Raw genomic sequence first — 23,563 nt, forward strand, 5'->3', positions numbered from 1 at the left:
TACAAACTGTCAGTTTAATTTACAACACATGCAAAAATCCATATCCATACTTTTAGCTATGTCAGAGGGAGTGGTGATATTTTATGATAGATTTTACTACAACAAAGATCGTTTATTCCTTTTTGACTACAATTCCCAAGGTTCAATGTCGAAGCGCGTCTTAGTCACGTACCGGAAGTTTCTACGTGTTCAGTTGTCCGGAAGAGCTATTTTCACTGAGGAAGAGGAACTTTCTTCTAAAAATAGGAGGTTGAGCAGGTACGTGTATTCCAACATTCTTATCTCAGTTTGCAACTAAACCATACATTCAGTTGTAGTCTTGGCTAACGTGCTACTAAGGCCAGCCAATTCCATGTCCATCAAGGGGTCTATGCCACAGACCTAACGACGTTAGCTAGCCATAAGCTAGCTAGCTACTTTGTTTAGTCTAACGTTTGTCTATTGACACTCGCTGGCACAAATTACTTTAGTTTAAACAATATTTCTGGCAGGGAAAACCACAAACTAGTTTGCCAGCTGACGTTAACTTTCAAGAGTCATCTAGCTAGCTACTACTAGTCTGTTATCCTGACTTGTCAACAAAGATCTGAGCATTGTATATCACACTATCTGTCGTGACTGCTGGAGAGACATATCCGATAGGTAGCAAGATGTCTAAACATAACTACCACAGACAGGATGGACAAGGCGTAATTTAGGAAACAATCGATGTGACTGTTGCAGTGACTTGATGTAATTGCATGGTAAAAGTTAATATTGTACAGGTTGTTGGATGTTGACATAAGCTGACAGTACTGTGTCACCAGGGGAGGCCTATGCGGGGAGACTGGACCTCCACTGTAAATCAAACTCTGTATATATATATATATGTCTCTGATTTGGTCATCATGATGCTTCCTGTGTTTTCCAGCACTATGTTGCCGACCACCTCGCCGCAGAACGGAAGCCTGAGCGCCCGCGATGCGGCACGCCACACAGCGGGCGCCAAGCGCTACAAATACCTGAGGAGGCTGTTGCACTTCAAAGCCATGGATTTTGAGTTTGCCGTGTGGCAGATGCTCTACCTGTTCACCTCCCCACAGAGAGTCTACCGCAACTTCCACTACAGGAAGCAGACCAAGGACCAGTGGGCCAGAGACGACCCTGCCTTCCTGGTGTTACTCAGCATCTGGCTCTGTGGTCAGTATCTTGGGTCTTTTTCACAGCAGTCGATCTATAACAATCACCTGTCCTTTCTGAACAAGTGTGCTATGCGGGAACTGTGTAGCAATAGTTTGACCACTATAATCACTTTTTGCAATTTAGAGAAAGTATAAATATGCACAACCCCAACAAAAAGCAAAGCACCTTTAAAGCATCATATTAAAGCTTTGATTAAAAATGATAAAGCAGCAACAGAAATCATAAACCAACTCAAAATTGGATGCAATAAGGCTTTTTTGTATCGGATATAACCAGCAATCAAATAGGAATGAATGTATCATTTGGAGTATTCATGTCTGGTTATGGGGCCCTCTTTCCACTGACTTGGGCTCATCTCACGTGATTAAAACAGATCAGAGACATAAATAGAGTTTGTGATGAGCCTGTGCAGTCTCAAGGAAATTATTTGATGATCAGGCACTCCACATGCTCGGCACTGACACAAATGACTGATGATTTGCTGTAAGAAATTGATAGTAAGAAGATTGTGGGAGCTGTTTTGTTAGACTTCAGTGAAGCTTTTGATGTCGTTGATCATAACGTATTGCTGAAAAAACGTGGGTGTTATGGATTTGCATCCTCTGCCTGATTATGGATTGAGAGTTACCTATCTAATAGAACAGAGGGTTTTCGTTAATGGAAGCCTCAGTTGAGTGTGGTGTACTGCAGGGCAGCCTTGAATAAAGCCTCTGTGTCTATGTACGCTGACGACTCAACAGTATACACGTCGGCTGCAACAGTAAAATAAATAACAGACACTTAACATAGAGCTCCAGTCAGTTTTAGAATGGGTAACTAGCAATAGGCTGGTGCAAAATATCTCAAACTAAAAGCTCAACGCTAAACCTCATTTAGATCTATTATTAAATAATGTGGCTATTGAGCAAGTTGAGGAGACTAAACTGCTGGCTGTAACCCTAGATAGCAAGCTGTCATGGTCAAAACATATAGACTCAATGGTTGCTAAAATGGGAAGAGGTCTGTCCATGATAGGGCGTTGCTCTGCCTTCTTGACGTCTCAGTCGACCAGACAGGTCCTACAGGCCCTAGTTATGCCACACCTGGACTGCCCAGCTGTGTGGTCATGTACGGCAAAGAAGGACATAGGTACATTTCAGTTGGTCCAGAACAAAGCAGCACGTATCGCACTTAGATGTACACGGAGGGAAAGTGTCAGTAACATGCATGTAAGTCTCTCCTGGCTCAAAGTTAAGGAGAGATTGACTGCATCACTATTGGTCTTTGTGCGAGGTATTGATGTGTTGAAGGTACCGAACTGTCTGTTCAAGCAGTTGGCACACAGTTTGGACACTCATGGGTCGACAGATCTCCCACAAGGTCAAAAACAGGGACTTGAACCAGCGATCCATGATCCCCCCCACAGATAAATAAAATAATTCCATTCCCCACCCCCAAGCCCCCCGTCCCCAATGCACCAACAACCAACAAAATGAACAAAAGACAAAGACAAAGGAAAACAACAATGCAAAAAACAAAAGACATCAAGGACAACAAGAATCATAACAGCAAGGCCAACTGAATATGTTTGAGTGCATGTATGGAACTATTTACGTGTGTGTGTGTCCATGTATGTGCACGTGTGCATTTGAATGAGTGTGTGTGTATATGCATGTGTGCAAACACCTGCACGGCATCAGCCTCAGGCAAACAGGCATTAGCTGTAACAACACTGCCCCTCAGTGTCATTCAAACATACTTTTTGTTATGTTTTATTTTTACTTTATTTATTTTTACTTTTATCTTTGAACGTCTTTCTATCCCCCGCCCAGCAATTCCACTCCCACTTGTCTCCAGTTCCACATCCCACCCCTCAGCTTCCCTCAGCCCATCCCATCTATCTCTGCTGGTCACCCTACGCCCCATATATCTTTCAACTATGCTGTGATGTTTAACATACAATTTCAATCTATCTAATCGAATATAATCCACAGATTGCGAGTTCAAGATAAATACTTTTACTAAGATTATTAGTAATTGACTGACCCGGTCTCTCCAGATCTATTTCTAGGGTTAATTTTAGATCAATGTTATGCATTTTCAGCAATTCCTGAACCTGAGACCAGGCTACCTGAGGGCAATACCAGAATAAATGGTCTATTGATTCTGTATCCTCACAACAAAATCTGCAGAGCTTCGATGATTGTATGCCCAAAATATTCAACATTTTGTTGGTGGCAAGAATTCTATATAATAATTTTAGCTGAAAAGCACAAAGTCTTGAATCTTGCGTCGTTTTATATATCAACTCATACCATGGAATCGGTACATCAAAAATCTCTTCCCAACTATTTTGCAATCTACATGGCACAGCTGTCAACATCCTGGTCCTCAAATGAAACTAGTATACTTTCCTATTTATGCTATGTTTATTCCTCTGCCAGTTTTGATCCTTTATATTGGGCAGACAGACCAGTTCCCTACCTCCTCCCACTGCCTCCTGCCTCCTCCAGTTTTGGGGTAATGCTGTAATCAATTGGTTGTAATCTTGGATTGAGCAGACCTTCCCATACAATTCTGATAACTCCATGAAAGACAGAACTCTACCATTCAAATGTACAATATCATTTAAAAACAAAATACCCTTTTTAAACATATTTCCCATAAATACAGGTATTTTATCAACCAGCACATTTGAGTTCAGCCATAATATTTGTTGTAATATTTGTTCTATCTTTTCAGACCTAGATATTGTGTGTATGTACTGATATGTAGGCTATGTGTGACATTTTAAATGTATTTCAGTCCTTGACTAATAATGTTCTGTACCATGTATTATATCATGTTTCATGTGGACCCCAGGAAGAGTAGCTGCTACTTTTGCAGCGGCTAATGGGGATCCTAATAAATACCAAATTGCAATATTATAATCTTTATGCTTTTTGAATTTAAAGTACAATAGTCAAAACTGTTTCCCTGTGGCTGCGGTTGACACCTGTCTCTCGTCCTCGGTGTAGTGTCCACGGTGGGCTTTGGGTTGGTGCTGGACATGGGCTTCGTGGAGACTCTGAAGCTGCTGCTGTGGGTGGTATTCATAGACTGCATCGGAGTGGGCCTGCTCATCTCCACACTCATGTGGTGAGTAGAGATGTACAGATCTGAAAGAACTAGATGGGTGTAAGATATATGGAATAGCTGGAAGCCTATAGGAAGGAGCCACAGCATCATATTGTGTGTGTGTCTATCTGGTCCCTTCAGATAGAGGCTAGAGGTTGTCTTCGGGACGTGCAAATGTTTAACTTCTATCAGTTTTGAAACGCTAGTCCTTCCCCATGCTCTTCTAAAGGGCCTTTCCTGTCTGTCCTGTATCCCCAGGTTCATCACCAATAAGTACCTGCTGAAGCCCCCCAGTAAGGACTATGATGTGGAGTGGGGCTACGCATTCGATGTGCATCTCAATGCCTTCTACCCCCTGCTTGTCATCCTGCACTTCCTCCAGCTCTTCTTTATGAACCGTGAGTGCAAACTTATTACACATTTATAACTTGTTATAAGAGGTGTTATTTGTCACATGTAAAAGTGTCTGATCTCTGCTCTGTTTGTTTCAGATATCGTAGTGATAAACTCAGACTGGTTCCTGGGGTACTTTGTAGGGAACAGTCTGTGGCTGATAGCCATCGGCTACTATCTATACATTACATTCCTGGGATACAATGGTGAGGCCCCCATTGAGTTTTATTAACCTTTAAATGGATAGTTCACTGGGGGATGAAACCATCAGACCCTCTAACAATGGTTACATCTACCAACTCCATATTTACTCCAGTTCCTCTCCCTCTCTGTCTCTCCTCAGCACTACCCCACCTGCAGAACACAGTGGTTCTGCTCTACCCCTTCGCCCTGCTAGGTCTCCTCTACATCCTCTCTCTCTCTCTGGGATGGAACTTCACCAAGGGCCTCTGCTGGTTCTACAAGTACCGCGTCCAGTAGACACCCTGGAGTCAGGACCAGAGCCCGGACCAGAGCCCACAGACAGACTGACAGAGTCAGTGGTGGCTCTGAGGACAATGCTTTCATTTTGGAATGTGATTGGATGGGGGTGTTGCACTTTTGTATACTATGTAAATAATACTTTGGTTGTGAGATACACAAATCGTGGATTGTTTCTAAGATTATATCTCGGTTTGTTTTCTTTTTTTAAATATGACATAATGAAAATCTTGTTTATTGAAGAGAAATAGAAGTAATGGAAAGTGGTGAATTTGTATTTCAATTGGACTAAGGGACGTTTCTCTGAGTGTACATTGCCGAGCACTTTCAATAAATAAGTTTTACTTTATCCCTTTGTCATTAACAGGAAAGAAATGCAATCTAAAAAAAGTAACTGATAGCCTGGTAACATTACTCATGGACATTTGCTGCTGACCTCATGTAATATAGTAAGACAATATCAGAAAAGAAACATTGTAGAATATATATTTCCTGTTAAAGTAAAATGATTGGTGATTCAGAACATAATGGCAAGTCAAAACAGACACTGGAGACATATCCATATCCATTTGATCAATAATGATAAAAAAACAATTGAAAGCAATATGGGACAGTGGCTTAGGTGGGGTTCCCAACCCAGTGCTTGTTACTTCAGGGAGTCCATCAACAGCCCCTTGAAGCTCTCCAGGTCCACCGTCCTCATGATGACGACCTGGTGCTCCTTCTCCAGGACTCCCAGCTTGTCCAGGACCATCATGCCCCGGGTGTAGGTCCCCTGAAGCTCCACGGTAACCGCCACCGGCTCAGACACCCACACGAAACCGTCATCGATGGCCGCTGCCATGGCGTACGAGTCGCACGACACAAAGCCCGGTCCGGCCGTCATCTCCCTCTGGAAGCGAGCGCAGGAGGCCACGGTGTCCATGGTGTGTTTGAAGACGCTCTTCATGAAGCGGGCCTTGTCTGTGTCCTGGGCCAGCCACTTGTCACAGAACGACTGCAGGGTGGTGATTAGAGACGGATGGGACAAGTGGGTTTGGAGAAAATACTAATCAATTTGCTCTGACAAAATGTATGTAAAATCTTTGTAAAAAGACTGCATGAGATATTTCGATAATAATGAATTGTCTAAGTGAGCCAGTGGTTGCATCTCAATAATTGAAAGAGGCCTCCTCTCCTTGTCTCATTTCCTCCATCTGCTCGGATGTGAGAGAACTGGACCAGTGCTTACAATAAAGCCTGGTAGTGTGTGTGCCTTTATGTAGTCTGTACATTGTATTCAGAAAGTATTCAGACCCCTTGACCTTTTCCACATATTGTTACGTTACAGCCTTATTCTAAAATTGATAATAGTTTTTTCATCCCTCATCAATCTACACACAATACCCCATAATGACAAAGCAAAAACAGGTTTTTAGAAACTTTTGCTAATTTATTGAAAAAAGAACCTGAAATATTACACTTACATAGGTATTCAGACCCTTTACTCAGTACTTTGTTGAAGCACCTTTAGCAGTGATTACAGCCTTGAGTCTTCTTGGGTATGATGCTACAAGCTTGGCACACCTGTATTTGGGGAGTTTCTCCCATTCTTCTCTGCAGATCCTCTCAAGCTCTGTCAGGTTGGATGGGGGAGCATTTCCGGTCTCTCCAGAGATGTTAGATTGGGTTCAAGTCCGGGCTCTGGCTGGGCCACTGAAGGACATTCAGAGACTTGTCCCGAAGCCACTCCTGCGTTCTCTTGGCTGTGTGCTTAGGGTTGTTGTCGCCCCAGTGTGAGGTCCTGAGCGCTCTGGAGCAGCTTTTCATCAAGGATCTCTCTGTACTTTGCTCTGTTCATCTTTGTCTCGATCCTGACTAGTTTCCCAGTCCCTGCTGCTGAAAAACATCCCCACAGCATGATGCTGCCACCACCATGCTTCACTGTAGGGATGGTGCCAGGTTTCCTCCAGAAGTGACGCTTGGCATTCAGGCCAAAGAGTTCAATCTTGGTTTAATCAGACCAGATAATCTTGTTTCTCATGGTCTGAGAGTCTTTAGGTGCCTTTTGGCAAACTCCAAGCGGGCTGTCATGTGCCTTTTACTGAGGAGTGGCTTCCGTCTGGCCACTCTACCATCAATGCCTGATTGGTGGAGTGCTGCAGAGATGGTTGTCCTTTTGGAAGGTTCTCCCATCTCCACAGAGGAACTCTAGAGCTCTGTCAGAGTGACCATCGGGTTCTTGGTCACCTCCCTGACTAAGGCCCTTCTCCCCCGATTGCTCAGTTTGGCCAGCTCTAGGAAGAGTCTTGGTGGTTCCAAACTTCTTCCATTTAAGAATGTGTTCTTGGGGACCTTCAATGCTGTAGACATATTTTGGGTACCTTTCCCCAGATCTGTGCCTCGACACAATCCTGTCTCGGCGCTCTACAAACAATTCCTACGACCTTATGGCTTGGTTTTTACTCTGACATGCACTGTCAACTGTGGGACCTTATATAGACAGGTGTGTGCCTTTCCAAATCCTGTCCAATCAATTGAATTTACTACAGGTGGAAAGCAATCAAGTTGTAGAAACATCTCAAGGATGATCAATGGAAACAGGATGCAGCTGAGATCAATTTCGAGTCTCATAGCAAAGGGTCTGAATACTTATGTAAATAAGTAATAAGAATAATACATTTGCTAACATTTCTAAAAACCTGTTTTCGCTTTGTCATTATGGGGTATTGTGTGCAGATTGGTGAGGATTTTTATTTATTTAATTCATTTTAGAATAACACTAACGTAACATAATGTGGAAAAAGTCAAGGGGTCTGAATAATAATATTATAATAATATAATATGCCATTTAGCAGACGCTTTTATCCAAAGCGACTTACAGTCATGCGTGCATACATTTTTTGTGTATGGGTGGTCCCGGGGATCGAACCCACTACCTTGGCGTTCATAAGGCACTGTAGGTAGACGACCAGAACCTGTGGTCTTACCCATGGTAGCTTGTTCTCACAGCAGAACTCCCAGGTAGCGATGTAGGTTGGACAGAAGAAGCGGTTCAGGACAATGTAAGCAGCCTCCGGATCGGCAGCAAAGTTGAACTCTGCACACACGGTGGTGTTCCCCCTAGCTGCAAACACATAACAATACCCAAGAAACAAACATGTTATTATTAGGTCATTATCATACATAACATCCTACCATGCCATTTCTCTTTAAATATCCTACCAGGTTCAAATCAAGTTAAAAAATGTTTTGCCAAATACAACAGGTGTAGACATTACAGTGAAATGCTTACTTACTAGCCCTTAACCAACAATGCAGTTGTTTTTTTAAAGAAAAAAGTACAATAAAAAAAGTGTTAATTGACTGTATGACAAAGTATGTTGATAACAAGTCACTAGGCCTATGTAAATTGCATTATATACATAAAGCCCTTACAGTCAGTGTTGCCTCCCATAATGAAGAGGCCTTTGAGTTTCTGAGGGAGGGTGGGGTCAATCTTCACTGCAAGGGCCAGGTTGGTCAACGGGGCTGTGGCTACCAGGCACACCTAGACAGAGAAACAACACTGAGTCAATCCAGACAACTACTAAGAAGGAAAAATACCCCTGGGGCTTGGAAAAAATACCCTTAACGCCTTGTCCGCTAGGCGGTAGACCTTGTTTGGATTCGAAGCCCCAATGCAAACACATTGCTCATAGATCTAGGGGTGCTAGGGGTTGGTTTTAGCCTAGGAACCTAACCCTTTTGTTACCGACCTCTCCAGGGTTCTCATTGACCAGCCTGATGATGGCTTCCACAGCTCCTTCTGTCTGCAGCAGCTCCAAGCCCGGGGCGTCTGGGTCAGGGGCGTCCCCCAGCCCATCCTGCCCATGGAAGGTGCCTGAAGACAGCAGGTGGCCCATCAGAGGCTCCGCAGCTCCACCGAACACTGGGATCTAACACAACACAGCAGATATAATACACACTGAAATTAGCCTATAATAGAGCATAAGCTTACCACCAAAATGGTATGATTGTTACAAATCAATCGTTATTTTAATTAAGTAACAAGAAGGGAGCATTCTTTCCACCAGGCCTACCTCAAGTCGCTGGCAGACCTTGAGAACGCGCAGTGTATTCCTGCAGGAGTTTTCCAGGGAGGTGTTGCCGCTTACGCAGGTGATCCCCAGGACCTCCACGTTGGGGGCTGCGAGAGCCATCATGATGGCCTGAGCATCATCCAGCCCCGTGTCCACGTCAAGCACCAGCTTCTTCTCCGACCTCCTTGGATCCTTGAAAGCTTAGAGGTGCATTCAATGACATATTAGCAGTAACATTATCTGGACATTACACTCCAAAATCAAAGTTTGTCAACATTTCTTTACCCGGAAGATTGTGCTTGACGATAGTCTGACTGTCGTTGCTGAGGTGTCTTCTTTGAAAGACTAAAGCACGGCTGCTACACCTTGTCATGCACCTTTATATCGGAATGCATGGAGAAGACACACACTATATGAATTTAATCATAAATTATAATCGGGCTGAGTATAGCTGCCGTAAAGAATATCTGATATTGGCTATATGGAAGCCCCATTTGTAACCCTGCAGGCTATTATTTTTTATTTTGGAACTAGATTCTCGATCATGCCAGGTTTGCATTTGCGTTTTTTTAATTGACCAGGCTAAAGTTCTGTGGTTGTGTTACACGAAACCCATGGATAAATGTCCTGCGCATGTAGGTGGTAACCAGTTTGCCGGCCTGTCATAGGTCAAAAGTTTGGTAAACTGTCAACTGTAACCTGTTATTACCACGCTGATTACCGCTGGAATTCATGTGTAAGCTCGCGAGACTTCCGGATAGTTGTATGAGGTTAGGTAAAGTTAAAAATAAAAAATAAATAAAATAAATAAATAAAAATAAACAGCACCACTACACCGCTGTATGTGAGGGTGTAACGTCCCCAATGTTGTGGCAACGTAATGGCAATGCTCCCTCCTTAACATAATAGCACGTATTATGTCAGAAATACTAACCAGATCCAGGCCGCCTTTTTCTTGCCTGTTCTCTTAGCTTTGTATCAGTGTCCATCACCATTCGAATCCCTTTGATCACCTCGTGTTTCTTTCTCTCACATTTTGGAGGACAGTTCAATGTTGCTGCAATGTTGTGAATGTCCTTCGGTAGGATGACCTTTCCAGTTACTTTGGTGAGCTCTTCTATCACCAATCTTTTGTTGCCATCGTACTTTGCCAGCAATTCTGAACACTTGGCACGTTCAGCCGGACATAGTTGTCTCCTCTTGGGGTAGTGCTTGAATGTAGCCTGTGCAAGAACATATTCATTCAAATAAATGTGTGAACAACCATCAACCAGTAATTGTTATTATGTGACAGTCCTACTGTAGTTTATCATAACAGTAACACTATAAAATGCATCATGGTATTGCCATCTAGAATTGAACCCATTATGTTGACCACTCACCTCACTGACTTCATGGTTGTGTATTTTGACCATTTCCTTCACAACTAATCTCTCTCCATCCTCTGTAGTTTTGACTTTGATTAACGCTGGGCATCCAACCCTGCAGGTACTGTAGAGACAATGAGCCTACTTTAACATAGGTTCGAACAATGTAAAATGAAATACATTCTAAATAAAAACTTTTTTTAGAGAAAAAAAAACTCTTACCGCCCCCACTACAAAAAAATATGCTATCTTGTCCTTGAAACATTACATTGAAATACTCTTATTATGACGGACAGTGGCTGCAAAACAGCGCCCCCTGTCAGCAGATCTAGCAGATATGTAGGCTACATGACCATGGATACAAGCAAAAAAAGTAATCTAGAAATGGAAGTTAGCTACCTCGTTTTCGGACGCACTCCTTTAGAATGTGATAAGAAATTTCTGCCACCGTGTATACAAGTCAGATGTATGTTCACATACTTCAACTCAGGATTGTAATGGTGCCTTGGATTTAATCGTTTGACTTTTTCAATTGTTCTTGCGTCACGGCGGTAAAACTGTACAAAATTCTCATTTTCGAATGCGATAACCGCATTATTAAAGTCTGTATAATTTGAGTATGTCGACCCAACATCAAGAGAAGCCATTCCTCTTCGAGAAACAAAGACGTCCTTTCACGGAACCGCAGCCACTACAATCGAGTTCTTCTTCTTCCCCGTTTTTGTTCGTTCTTTAGTGTGCAAACCAGATGTTGAGTGCATTACTGCCACCGTCTGGACTGGAGTGTGATCAAGCGTACTAGACCACATGAATAAATCTGGACTGCTGATGTCTGCCAAGGTCGTATTCTTAGCAGACCGTAGTTCTCCAAAACCTTTTCCTAATGCCGTGAATGTATTAAAAGACCAATCTTTGGACGTATCCTGAACAGTGGAAGAAAATATTTATTCTGGAGATGTTTTAGTCAAAATTAAATTAGTCCAATATTAATTATCAAATACAAATAATACAGGGTTACAACTGGGGCTAAAGTCTGAGTAGATTTGCATTCACTGTGTGTGACCACTATGGGCCTGACACAGTTGTCCAAGGAATTCTACCCGGCACTCCTTTGTATAAAGAGAAGTGAAAAATAAACCCAATTACCTCCACCTCTGGAAATGAGACGCTGATCTCCATAGCGTGCAGTATGCCAATAGTGCTGCCATTGTCTTCAAGTAGCACCGTATTTTAGGAATCAAAACGTGTTGAACCTTGTTTCTTTCTAGTTGTGACTATGTCTTTGGATCGCTCCACAGACATCACTGGCATCATATCTCTACACCTTTGCTACTGTATAACAAGTGGCATCTTGCAGAGAACAAAAAATCCTAGTAGCCAGACACAAGGTCTTTTGTTTTGCTGTGGCTGTGGCCTGGCTGGATGACATTTCACTCTGGCTAGAGTCACCCAGATAAGATTCTGGAATAGAACGAATTGCAATGAGAGAACGGAACATTCCAACACCCTTTCCACTATTCCAACATCTTGATGTAAACTTTCAAGTCTTCCATTACAAAGACAAAAGAAAGATGTTGAACATTCTTTTTTTATTAGCATCAGATATTGATGAAAGCTTCATTTATAGCAATAGTCTGGCCTATACAGATATCCCATCTCTGTGTGTAGGATACAAGATATGCACTCATTACAATAGAAAGAAATACAAATCCAATCCCAATGCTTATTGAATTATACCCTTTAGTATTGTACATAAATGCAAAATAAAGTCTGCAGATAGCAAAATATGTTTCCAATAATTCTAAATAAAATATTTATAAGCATGAAAGACACTACAGTGCACAACACAATAAATGTGCACAAACTATATCTCACAGTTGAGCTTATGGGTAAATTCTGTCGTGTGCAGTACAGAGGTGCCTGTTGAAAAACAAACATATGTGAAACTTTGATACATGCACAAACATATGACTCATTTGTAAGTCTCCTCTGGCTCAATTGTGTATCCAATTGCAATCTCATTAAATGTTGTAAAAAAGAAAGTTGACATTGCTGCTTCATGGTGAACATAGACATTACAAATATGTTGTTGTTGAGCAGTACAGTTTCCAAATTAACATACAATGTAACTCCCATACCGATAACAATTTTACTGATTATTTATTTTTTACCCTGGTCAACAACTCCTGCCAACAAGACAATCCTAAAATAACATTGCAACAAATGCACAACATTTTCCTAAATAGTTGATAAAGAAATGTGCTTCTTGGGTGTTTAAATGGTTTACTACTGGCCTTTACTTGGTTCAAAATTAGAACAGAAAATAATCTATTCGACTCGATTTCCTTTACTGGCCAATGTTATATACATTTACATATAATGTATTATGTTTCATTTGCTACCCTCAAACCCAACTTTTTCCAGAAATGAACTTGGTAAAAGAGTGAAGTGGATCGTTCTAGAACATTCATAGCTTTTTCATATTCCTCTTTAAGTCTTAAAGGAATAGTTCAGGATTTTGGCAATGAGGCCCTCTAGTCTTTGTGCTAAGCTAGTTAGCATTGGCTTGTGAAACTACCTCTAACTTCCTTCATACTGGACACAGATACATAAAAATGGTATCCACGAGTTCACCCGACTCGCAGGAAGTAGATAAAGGGCATTTGCCAAAATCTCAAACTATCCCTTTAAGACAGTGCTAAGACTTCACAGTGAGCTGCCAGACAATGCCACACAGCTAAATGCATTCACAAGTTAAAAGCAGGCTTTACAGATATGGAAACAGTACATAGGTGAGGTACGCATCAGACACTGAAAGCTCTAGTTGGTCTTGGGTTGCCATTGCAGTCTGTGGGACGTCCCTCTACAGGGTTTCTTAAACTATGAGTTGGGTTCCAAAGTGGGCCCTGGGCATGCGAGAGGTGGGTCACGAGTTATGAGAATACATCTATAATCACGCACTATTTCTTCTTCATTTGGGTCATCTGGTGGACCATTTGGGTCACAGGAGGACGGTCAATTTCTTAGTCAGTTCTCAAGCTGAAAATGTTTAAGAACCCTGCTCTACAGGATTAGCGTACTGCTAAATCCACGTGGGGAAGGATTCATTCATCAAGTCCATCAGACTAGCGTGACTTGGGCCCAGTTCCACATTAATGTGTAGTCCATACGTAAAACACTCACTAAATAAGAACTCTGAAATGCATAGACTCTGGCCAATGACGCCAACCAAATGTATGAATCACAGTTTACATGTCAACTATGGGTTGAGACACACAACTGTTAACATAGTCAACATGAAGCAGCATCGTCCCAGTATGAACGTTTAGGTGACCTATAGATTGCCTGAACCTCTGAAAATAACTCAAAGTCATCACTGTGTATAGAGGTAAAGAATCAGTGACCGTCTCTTCAGGAAAACGACCTCCTCGCTTTATCTTGACTACCCTAAAAACGTGATGTAACCAAACAGTGTTGTTACTTGTCCCACCTGACTTCTCTACAACTTCAGAACAATCTAGAAGGTATGTGAGGTCTGAATACATTGTATATAGTTTCTCAACCAGTAATGGTTTGGCAGTTTGAAATTGAAAATATGACTAGATTCAGTGCACAGGTATTTACCACAGGACTTCCGCAACTACCGTAGGTTGAAGACCATCTAAACATTGATTTGGCAGAAAAAAAGGCATCATTTTTTAAATACTGTTGTTGTTGTTGCTGTCCCTATTAGATACAGTAGAATAGATTATGATCCAAATCAAGTCTCGACCTTCCCAAACGTTCCATCGGGTGGCCTGTAATGTTTGGGGAAGGCCTTGAGCTGCAGACTGTTAAAAGCATACTTGCGACATCCCACGTTCTTCATGGTATTCTCCCGTCTGCAGCCCTCACTGGGAAAAAGGAGGAGGGAGGGAGGGATGGAGGGAGGGAGGGAGGGCAAGCACAGATAGAGAGGATGACAGCAAAGTGAAGAAAACAAAACAAAAAAGGGCTTGTGTTAAAAGACAATGAGAAACCCAAAAACCCAACCAACACACTGACGCCACTGTCAAAGAAACATAGGGGCAACAGCTAAAGCCAACGGTTGGACGGATGGTCGGGGGAAATGGGGAATATCGGGATGGGGTTGGAGGGAGGGGTACAGACCACTAATACTGTGTACAGAAGACGTGCTTCCTAGATAGAGTTACGAGCATCACAGATAAAGCGAAACAAGAGCAATAGCAAACACACAGACTAAAAAAGTTATACATTCTAATTTCAATGCAACAGTTCCATTCCCGGGCAAACAGAGAACTGCACTATTCAAATACTCTATAGTGAAGTATACACCTTCGCCTCTGTGATACATTTGGCATGACATTTATTACATAACAACATTAAAGCTGATTCTTTGGGCTGCTGACTAACTGACTGTTATTGCACTGTCCAGAGAGAAGCATTAGAGAGAGAGAGAGGGAGAAACGTATACTATTTCAGAACATATTCATAAATGGTCATCTAAGCAATCCTGATACTGGGTTGGAACTGGGCAAAGTACCAGACCAAGGGTTAACACAAAGATATCTGGAACAGCAACTAGAATTCTTCCCTCTCATTATAAAGTGACACCTGCATGACGATGATGTAATAATCATAATCACATCATAAACTCTCTATAAGAATACATATATTTAGCAAACATGTAAGCATTTAGACATACAAGCATTCAAATATAATGCAACACAATATAAATATATTCTCTATAGTCAAAAGCTCTAAGGAATTCAAGAGAAACAGAAAAATAAAACTTGAGTCAGGAACTTGGTTTTAGTTGGAATATTCCTGGATTTAGCGTCACTATGGTTACATGTTTAACAGTGTGTTTCTTCATCGGAATTAAATACACCAACAGAACAAACTGCCACCAGCACATTCTGCAAATCTCTTCAACTTCAGAATGGTCTCCTAATTGCATGTATCCCCAGAATGGAGCAATCCAACTCTTTTCATAGGACCTACTGGAGCTACTGGGGGACAAGTGTCTGTAGTGTCATTACCAACCAGCAGGAGGCGCTATTTCACATTTGGCTGAGGCAAACACCATCCTAATATTGTACATACTGGGGTTACATCCTAAATGGCGCCCTATTCCCTATATAGTGCACTACTTTTGACCAGGGTCTATAGGGCTCTGGTCAAAAGTTGTACACCATGTAGGGAATAGGGTGCCATTTGGGATAGATCCTGGGTGCTGCTCTCATGGAACACATTTTCCTCTGGTCCCTCTCAGCTCTCCTCTGGTCCCTCTCAGCTCTCTCCCCTGGCTGTCACTTAGATGGTGTTTTCATGGGACAATAGAGGTAGTTCTACAACAGCATACTTATCAATAGATGATCTGATTTTATACATTTCTATTATTTACAATATGGATATACAAGATTCAAAATGTAAATCATGTAGAATACTGACAAAGAAATACTGCATATACTTAAGTATTTGTCGATAATGTAAACAGTAACATTGCACAAAATCAGTTTAAAAAAAAAAGAATATTTGAATTTCAAAACCAAACCATTGAACTAACCTAGCTATCAAACCCAGCCTAGCGCTCATACCAGTGAGAGGCCTAACCAGCTTGCATATAGCTCAACCAACAGAACCAACAGAGACTAGAGAATGCCTCCAGTTTTACATTGTGGGGGTCTAGAAGTTGGAAATGGGGGGTGGAGGGGAAGTAAGACAAGCGTGACAATCTCCCAGAGGAGGCTATTTTGGGACGGATGGTCCATTTCTTTAGTAGGTCACTTTAGATTGGATTGAGTGTGGCCGTCTTGGGATGTAACACAGCACTGAAGACAGGTATTATACTGATTAAAATGGAGAGAGAGACTACGGGGCTGGAAAATGATAACACCACTAGTCTACATACAGTGGGGAGAACAAGTATTTGATACACTGCCGATTTTGCAGGTTTTCCTACTTACAAAGCATGTAGAGGTCTGTAATTTTTATCATAGGTACACTTCAACTGTGAGAGACGGAATCTAAAACAAAAATCATACATTGTATGATTTTTAAGTAATTAATTTGCATTTTATTGCATGACATAAGTATTTGATCACCTACCAACCAGTAAGAATTCCGGCTCTCACAGACCTGTTAGTTTTTCTTTAAGAAGCCCTCCTGTTCTCCACTCATTACCTGTATTAACTGCACCTGTTTGAACTCGTTACCTGTATAAAAGACACCTGTCCACACAATCAATCAAACAGACTCCAACCTCTCCACAATGGCCAAGACCAGAGAGCTGTGTAAGGACATCAGGGATAAAATTGTAGACCTGCACAAGGCTGGGATGGGCTACAGGACAATAGGCAAGCAGCTTGGTGAGAAGGCAACAACTGTTGGCGCAATTATTAGAAAATGGAAGAAGTTCAAGATGACGGTCAATCACCCTCGGTCTGGGGCTCCATGCAAGATATCACCTCGTGGGGCATCAATGATCATGAGGAAGGTGAGGGATCAGCCCAGAACTACACGGCAGGACCTGGTCAATGACCTGAAGAGAGCTGGGACCACAGTCTCAAAGAAAACCATTAGTAACACACTACGCCGTCATGGATTAAAATCCTGCAGCGCACGCAAGGTCCCCCTGCTCAAACCAGCGCATGTCCAGGCCCGTCTGAAGTTTGCCAATGACCATCTGGATGATCCAGAGGAGGAATGGGAGAAGGTCATGCGGTCTGATGAGACAAAAATAGAGCTTTTTGGTCTAAACTCCACTCGCCGTGTTTGGAGGAAGAAGAAGGATGAGTACAACCCCAAGAACACCATCCCAACCGTGAAGCATGGAAGTGGAAACATCATTCTTTGGGGATGCTTTTCTGCAAAGGGGACAGGACGACTGCACCGTATTGAGGGGAGGATGGATGGGGCCATGTATCACGAGATCTTGGCCAACAACCTCCTTCTCTCAGTAAGAGCATTGAAGATGGGTCGTTGCTGGGTCTTCCAGCATGACAACGACCCGAAACACACAGCCAGGGCAACTAAGGAGTGGCTCCGTAAGAAGCATCTCAAGGTCTTGGAGTGGCCTAGCCAGTCTCCAGACCTGAACCCAATAGAAAATCTTTGGAGGGAGCTGAAAGTCCGTATTGCCCAGCGACAGCCCCGAAACCTGAAGGATCTGGAGAAGGTCTGTATGGAGGAGTGGGCCAAAATCCCTGCTGCAGTGTGTGCAAACCTGGTCAAGACCTACAGGAAACGTATGATCTCTGTAATTGCAAACAAAGGTTTCTGTACCAAATATTAAGTTCTGCTTTTCTGATGTATCAAATACTTATGTCCTGCAATAAAATGCAAATTAATTACTTAAAAATCATACAATGTGATTTTCTGGATTTTTGTTTTAGATTCCGTCTCTCACAGTTGAAGTGTACCTATGATAAAAATTACAGACCTCTACATGCTTTGTAAGTAGGAAAACCTGCGAAATCGGCAGTGTATCAAATACTTGTTCTCCCCACTGTATTAATGAGTGCATATACAATTAGATGGCTAATCATATTTTTATGGGAGTAGATAGCGGCGACTGTATATGATAATGGTGGATGGACTCTCGGCAGAGACCAGGAAGCCCAAAGTGCAAGGCTTGGAAGTAACCCAAAGTGTTTGCAATCAAATCTCCCTTTCTAGGGCACTTCTCTGTGGAAGCGGGTTGGATTTGGGCTGCTGGGAGCTCTGGAAGTCCCACTTTGACCTGGAATAAAGATCCAAGACCTGTATCTACTATCTGAGACCTGGCTAAAGCATTTGGCACAACAAGCATGGGCTGTGTCTCAAATCATCCCCTATCCCCTATATTTAGTGCACTACTGGTCAGAGGTAGTGCATCATTTGGTCGTAGGGTGCCATTTGAGGTTTGCCCATGTACAATCTCTTCATCTTCTCTGTCATTTCCCTATAACTGCAACCCTTATAGGTTCTCAAACAAATAACTAATTCATATATACAAACTCTGTAGTAAATAGGGAACTATGTACCGACACGAAATCTGATAAACTGAAAAATAAACACTTGCGAAAAATCCTCAAAATACTGTCCAATAATAAATGCTATCCAGCAAGTGATATATATCTACACTGCATAATCAGATTTAGCCAATTCAAATTGCTCCGACGCAAGATTAAACAGTGTCAATTGGCAAGACAAGATAATAATCTTCATTAAGACGACGACAACGTTGATAAAAAGTGCATTGGTTTAAGTGAAAGCGACACGAGTCTCTCCTGCTGTAAGAGTAGGAAGACCTGAGGAAGAACAACAAAATGGCTGCCATATCAAAACATTAGCAGCTTGATATTGCACAGCCAAGCCTTCCCTTGGCTTATGCTGTATGCAAACCTTATGGAAGACATAAACATCAAGCAAGCCAGAACATTTGTATGACTGAAAATAAGCTCTGTGCAAAACCAAAGGATCCATGATGTCATATTATCATATTAGCATGGTTATAATCATGTCATGAGTTGGGAAGCAGCATTATAAATACTCAAGGACAACTGTGACAAAACTTAAATTCAGTTAAAACTTCTTAGCGGCTATATTTCACAAAGTTTCTCTCCATACTCTCAGTTTGTATTTGATTGTTGTAAAACAATGGGTGTTAAAATGAGAAATATGTCAGAACACTGACAGTAACAGTCTCATACAGTACTGCACATAGACCTTTAGACCAGCCTCCTGCTCTGACTGGATTGGTTAGGACAGAGAGCAAGGCGGGAGGAGTGCTGGAGAGGTGGCTGCCCATTGGGTGGAACAGCTGTCAGTTTAGCCGAGTGACGCACATACAGTCCAGTCATGTACACATGGTCTGCCCTCGACCTATCAGAGGGTTCTCCCGGCTGAGCTCCAGACAGACTGACAGAGAGAGAGACTGACTGACTCCCTGTCTTCCTCCTTGACTGACAGAATAACTTTTTGCCTTTCTTCCTGACTGTTGGACACACTGGGGGGAACGGGCAGAGAGAAGAGGGGAGTGGAGTTTGAGAGTAGGTGGGTCTGTGGGGCAGAGTTGGGTAGAGGGGCTGTGCGTTCAGCTGCAGCGGAGCTTGGCCAGGAAGTAGGCGACGCTGAGGAACAGCCAGACGACCAGCAGGTTGGGGCTGAGGGCCAGCAGGGGCAGGGAGTACAGGAGGCTGGGGTCCAGCCTGAAGTCACGCACAGGCAACAGGCCACTCAGGTTCTTCTGGGTGACCCCCTCCCTGGTCCCAATGCTGCGAAGAGGGGGAGGGAGGGAGGAGAAGCCAGGGCCAAAAAGTACAGGTGGCATAGATGGATGGATGGATGGATGGACGCGTGCATTGGGACAGGGATAAAGTGGCCAATAAGAGTGGAGGAGACGGTAATACACGATATGAATGATATGTGGTGGCCATGATCAGCCATGGATAACAAAGAGAGATACCAGTGATGGTGCAGGTGGGGTGTGATAATATTAGGGTTAGGGCCACAGCCAGTGGAATGGAATGTGAAAATAAGACCCATTCAGCCAGAAACGAATCCCAAACGAGGATAAGAAACACCCAAAATGAAAAACGGAAAAATGAAATAATTCCAACCAAAACATGAGAAATCAGAGACAAATACATTGTCATAACAGAGGAAGACAAAGAGAGAGAGAGGAGAGGAAAATTAAGAGAAATGTTCTGCATCTTTAGGAAAGAAAAGATCTAGAGGTAAGAAGAGAAGACAGTGATGATTGTCCATGTTCATACCACGGATATGGGGGGTTGATGAGGGGTGGGGGGCTGGATTTTGTGCTCAAATCCATTTCATTTCAGTCAATTCATTGAATTTGGATTCACTTCCTGAATAGCGGGATGAGGAGGAGAAGGGGGAGGTCTGCCAGCCTCAAGTCATGCAGCACAAGCGTGCCTCTTCCCAGCATGCCTTGCACTTAAAAAGTGGGAAGGTGGCAGGTGAAGAGAGGAGCGAGAGACCATGCAGGAAGCTGCAGGAAAGCATTGCATTACTACCCAACAGATCTTTCACATAACCTACTGTACTTTACAGGGTCCTGTTTATGACAACAAGGAGCTTCTGTTCTGTTCTGGGAGTCATCCCATCCTTACACAAGGTTTCTGTTCCTTCTACCCTCCTTCACTTCATCTAACCCTTCTTGTCCTCTCAGCAAGCAGTGTCAGAGAACAGGGGGATGGGGTTGGAGGAGAGGGGGATGATGTGGGGGTATGGAAAGCGAGCTCAGTCATCATGGGGGAGCATTCTCCGCAAACTGGCTGGACAGACTGACAAGCAGGTGTTACTGCTGGAGAACAGGAAAAAAGATGATGCATGAGGAACCAGTGCTAATTACAGAGAATTCAAATATAACTTGTATTCTTTATAATATTTTAACGGGGGACAGGAGACCCTGTAGTTGGCACTGTCCCAGCATATGGAGCGAGCAGTGTGTGTGTGTGTGTGTTTCATTTTTAGTTCAGGCAGTGGGATGGACACCTACCTGCGCATGCAGTCGAGGGCCTGGGAGAAGACCTGTGGGGCCATGCCGTGTTCGTGTTGTAGGATCAGACACTGCTCCAGGGTGACGGACATGGCTGTGCGGTCCTTAGCACTCTTACAGCTGGTGAAACGCACGCCGTTCAGACGACGACAGATCTGGGGAGGAGAGATACCAGGAAATAATAGACAGCATGCTGCCACTACAAAATTATTCTTCAAATGTGGTTAGGCCTGGTCTGGATCCCCATTAGTAACATCCATACAGAATGAAATGGACTAGACCCAAAAGGATCATCTTCAATAATTCATTCATGGCCCTGCATCGAAAAAATTGCCTACCTCTGCTGCCTGCCACAGGATGTCTACGTTCTTGTTCTTCCTGGCGTGGACGTTCTGTCCCAGGAACCTCAGAAGCTCTGGTAGACACGTCTGGGAACGGGACCTGGGCAGGCCTGAGACCAGGAGGGGGAGATGTTATAGGCTACATCTTAACAATATCCTCCATATAGGGACATTTACTTTATGGTGACTTACAGTCCTCAGGTAGGACCATATAGGGACATTTACTTTATGGTGACTTACAGTCCTCAGGTAGGACCATATAGGGACATTTACTTTATGGTGACTTACAGTCCTCAGGTAGGACCATATAGGGACATTTACTTTATGGTGACTTACAGTCCTCAGGTAGGACCATATAGGGACATTTACTTTATGGTGACTTACAGTCCTCAGGTAGGACCATATAGGGACATTTACTTTATGGTGACTTACAGTCCTCAGGTAGGACCATATAGGGACATTTACTTTATGGTGACTTACAGTCCTCAGGTAGGACCTCCTTAAACTGTTCATAGTAGGAGTTGAGTCTGGCCAGACTCTCTAGGTTAATGACCTCCTGCAGAGACGTGTCTCCAAACCTGTCACAAACAGGAGACATTAAACATGTCAACAATACAGGGACAGGAACATCACCAATCTCTTCACCCCTCTTTGTCTCTCTATCACTCCTTCACCCCTCTCACTTCTCCATCACTCCTTCACCCCTCTCACTTCTCTATCACTCCTTCACCCCTCTCGCTTCTCTATCACTCCTTCACCCCTCTCTCACTCCTTCACCCCTCTCACTTCTCTATCACTCCTTCACCCCTCTCTCACTCCTTCACCCCTCTCACTTCTCTATCACTCCTTCACCCCTCTCTCACTCCTTCACCCCTCTCTCACTCCTTCACCCCTCTCACTTCTCTATCACTCCTTCACCCCTCTCACTTCTCTATCACTCCTTCACCCCTCTCACTTCTCTATCACTCCTTCACCCCTCTCTCACTCCTTCACCCCTCTCACTTCTCTATCACTCCTTCACCCCTCTCACTTCTCTATCACTCCTTCACCCCTCTCACTTCTCCATCACTCCTTCACCCCTCTCACTTCTCCATCACTCCTTCACCCCTCTCACTTCTCCATCACTCCTTCACCCCTCTCACTTCTCCATCACTCCTTCACCCCTCTCACTTCTCCATCACTCCTTCACCCCTCTCACTTCTCCATCACTCCTTCACCCCTCTCACTTCTCTATCACTCCTTCACCCCTCTCACTTCTCCATCACTCCTTCACCCCTCTCACTTCTCCATCACTCCTTCACCCCTCTCACTTCTCCATCACTCCTTCACCCCTCTCACTTCTCCATCACTCCTTCACCCCTCTCACTTCTCCATCACTCCTTCACCCCTCTCACTTCTCCATCACTCCTTCACCCCTCTCACTTCTCTGCCAGCGTCTGCTGTTCGTTGATCCCCACATTGAAGAGCACAGGCTGGACGCGCAGCAGCATGCCGTTCTGGATCTCCCGCGGCAACGCGTCAAACATGGTCCCCGGCAACGGGATGCGGACGTTGAAGCCGTCCCGGTTGCCGGTGATGACAGGCAGCATGTCGGGGGAGGAGCTGGAGGTTGCCTGGGTCACCTTGAAGGTAACGTTCCGTAGGTCCATGATGCCAACCGACATGTCCTCCAACATGGACAGCTCCTCACCTGGAATACACACACATTCAAAATTGTGTGTGTGAGTGAGTGAGTGAGTGAGTGAGTGAGTGAGTGAGAGAGAGGAGAGTATGTGTACTTTACCATAGGTGCTGAGCAGAGACTCAAACTGGGCCAGCAGGCCGATGGTGTAGAGCTGCCTTAGGAAGCCATCGTCACGGAGACAGTTCCTCAGCTTGATGATGAAGCCACAGATGAGAGCAGTGAGCTGGAGACAGATATTAACATTAACACTGAGTATACAAAACATTAGGAACACCTGCTCTTTCCATGACACTGACCAGGTGAATCCAGGTGAAAGCTATGATCCCTTATTGATGTCACTTGTTAAATCCACTTCAATCAGTGTAGATGAAGGGGAGGAGACAGGTTAAAGAAAGATTTTTAAGCCTTGAGACAATTCAGACATGGATTGTGTATGTGTGCCATTCAGAGAG

General features: G+C 43.5%; 3 protein-coding genes across 15 annotated transcripts in view; 1 reads left to right on the forward strand and 2 right to left on the reverse strand.

Moving 5' to 3' along the window:
• Positions 1-183: 183 nt before the first annotated feature.
• Positions 184-5,500, forward strand: unc50 (unc-50 homolog (C. elegans)). The gene is made up of 6 exons (XM_041840799.2): positions 184-258; positions 911-1,179; positions 4,179-4,299; positions 4,537-4,676; positions 4,770-4,877; positions 5,015-5,500. The coding sequence occupies exons 2-6, from the start codon at positions 915-917 to the stop codon at positions 5,149-5,151; spliced, it is 771 nt and encodes a 256-aa protein (XP_041696733.1). The 5' UTR covers positions 184-258; positions 911-914; the 3' UTR covers positions 5,152-5,500.
• On the reverse strand, positions 5,409-11,893 carry LOC121534221 (inosine-uridine preferring nucleoside hydrolase-like). 2 transcript variants are annotated; one of them, XM_041840798.2, is made up of 8 exons: positions 11,726-11,893; positions 10,595-10,703; positions 10,147-10,435; positions 9,213-9,412; positions 8,889-9,068; positions 8,569-8,680; positions 8,121-8,257; positions 5,409-6,148 (listed from the first exon to the last, which is right to left on the reverse strand). In XM_041840798.2, exons 1-8 carry the CDS (start codon positions 11,785-11,787, stop codon positions 5,798-5,800), a joined length of 1,440 nt encoding a protein of 479 aa, XP_041696732.1. In that variant the 5' UTR covers positions 11,788-11,893; the 3' UTR covers positions 5,409-5,797. The 2 variants fall into 2 exon arrangements, with proteins under 2 accessions (XP_041696732.1, XP_041696731.1); XM_041840797.2 differs by lacking the exon at positions 11,726-11,893 and adding an exon at positions 10,979-11,498.
• Positions 11,894-13,197: 1,304 nt separating this feature from the next.
• LOC121534223 (inositol polyphosphate-4-phosphatase type I A) overlaps positions 13,198-23,563 on the reverse strand; it is a 45,055-nt gene continuing 34,689 nt past the window's right edge. For 7 of the 12 annotated variants that reach the window (XM_045205652.1, XM_045205658.1, XM_045205657.1 and 4 more), the window contains 6 exons: positions 23,211-23,334; positions 22,850-23,117; positions 21,908-22,005; positions 21,425-21,537; positions 21,087-21,241; positions 18,066-19,839 (listed from right to left, as the gene is read on the reverse strand). In XM_045205652.1, the coding sequence (XP_045061587.1) occupies positions 19,659-19,839; positions 21,087-21,241; positions 21,425-21,537; positions 21,908-22,005; positions 22,850-23,117; positions 23,211-23,334 (939 nt within the window). In that variant the 3' untranslated portion in view covers positions 18,066-19,658. The other 5 variants (XM_045205660.1, XM_045205659.1, XM_045205655.1 and 2 more) reach the window with 2 other exon arrangements.

The sequence above is a fragment of the Coregonus clupeaformis genome, chromosome 20 (assembly GCF_020615455.1).
Source record: "Coregonus clupeaformis isolate EN_2021a chromosome 20, ASM2061545v1, whole genome shotgun sequence".
In the NCBI taxonomy this organism is placed as follows: Eukaryota; Metazoa; Chordata; class Actinopteri; order Salmoniformes; family Salmonidae; genus Coregonus; species Coregonus clupeaformis.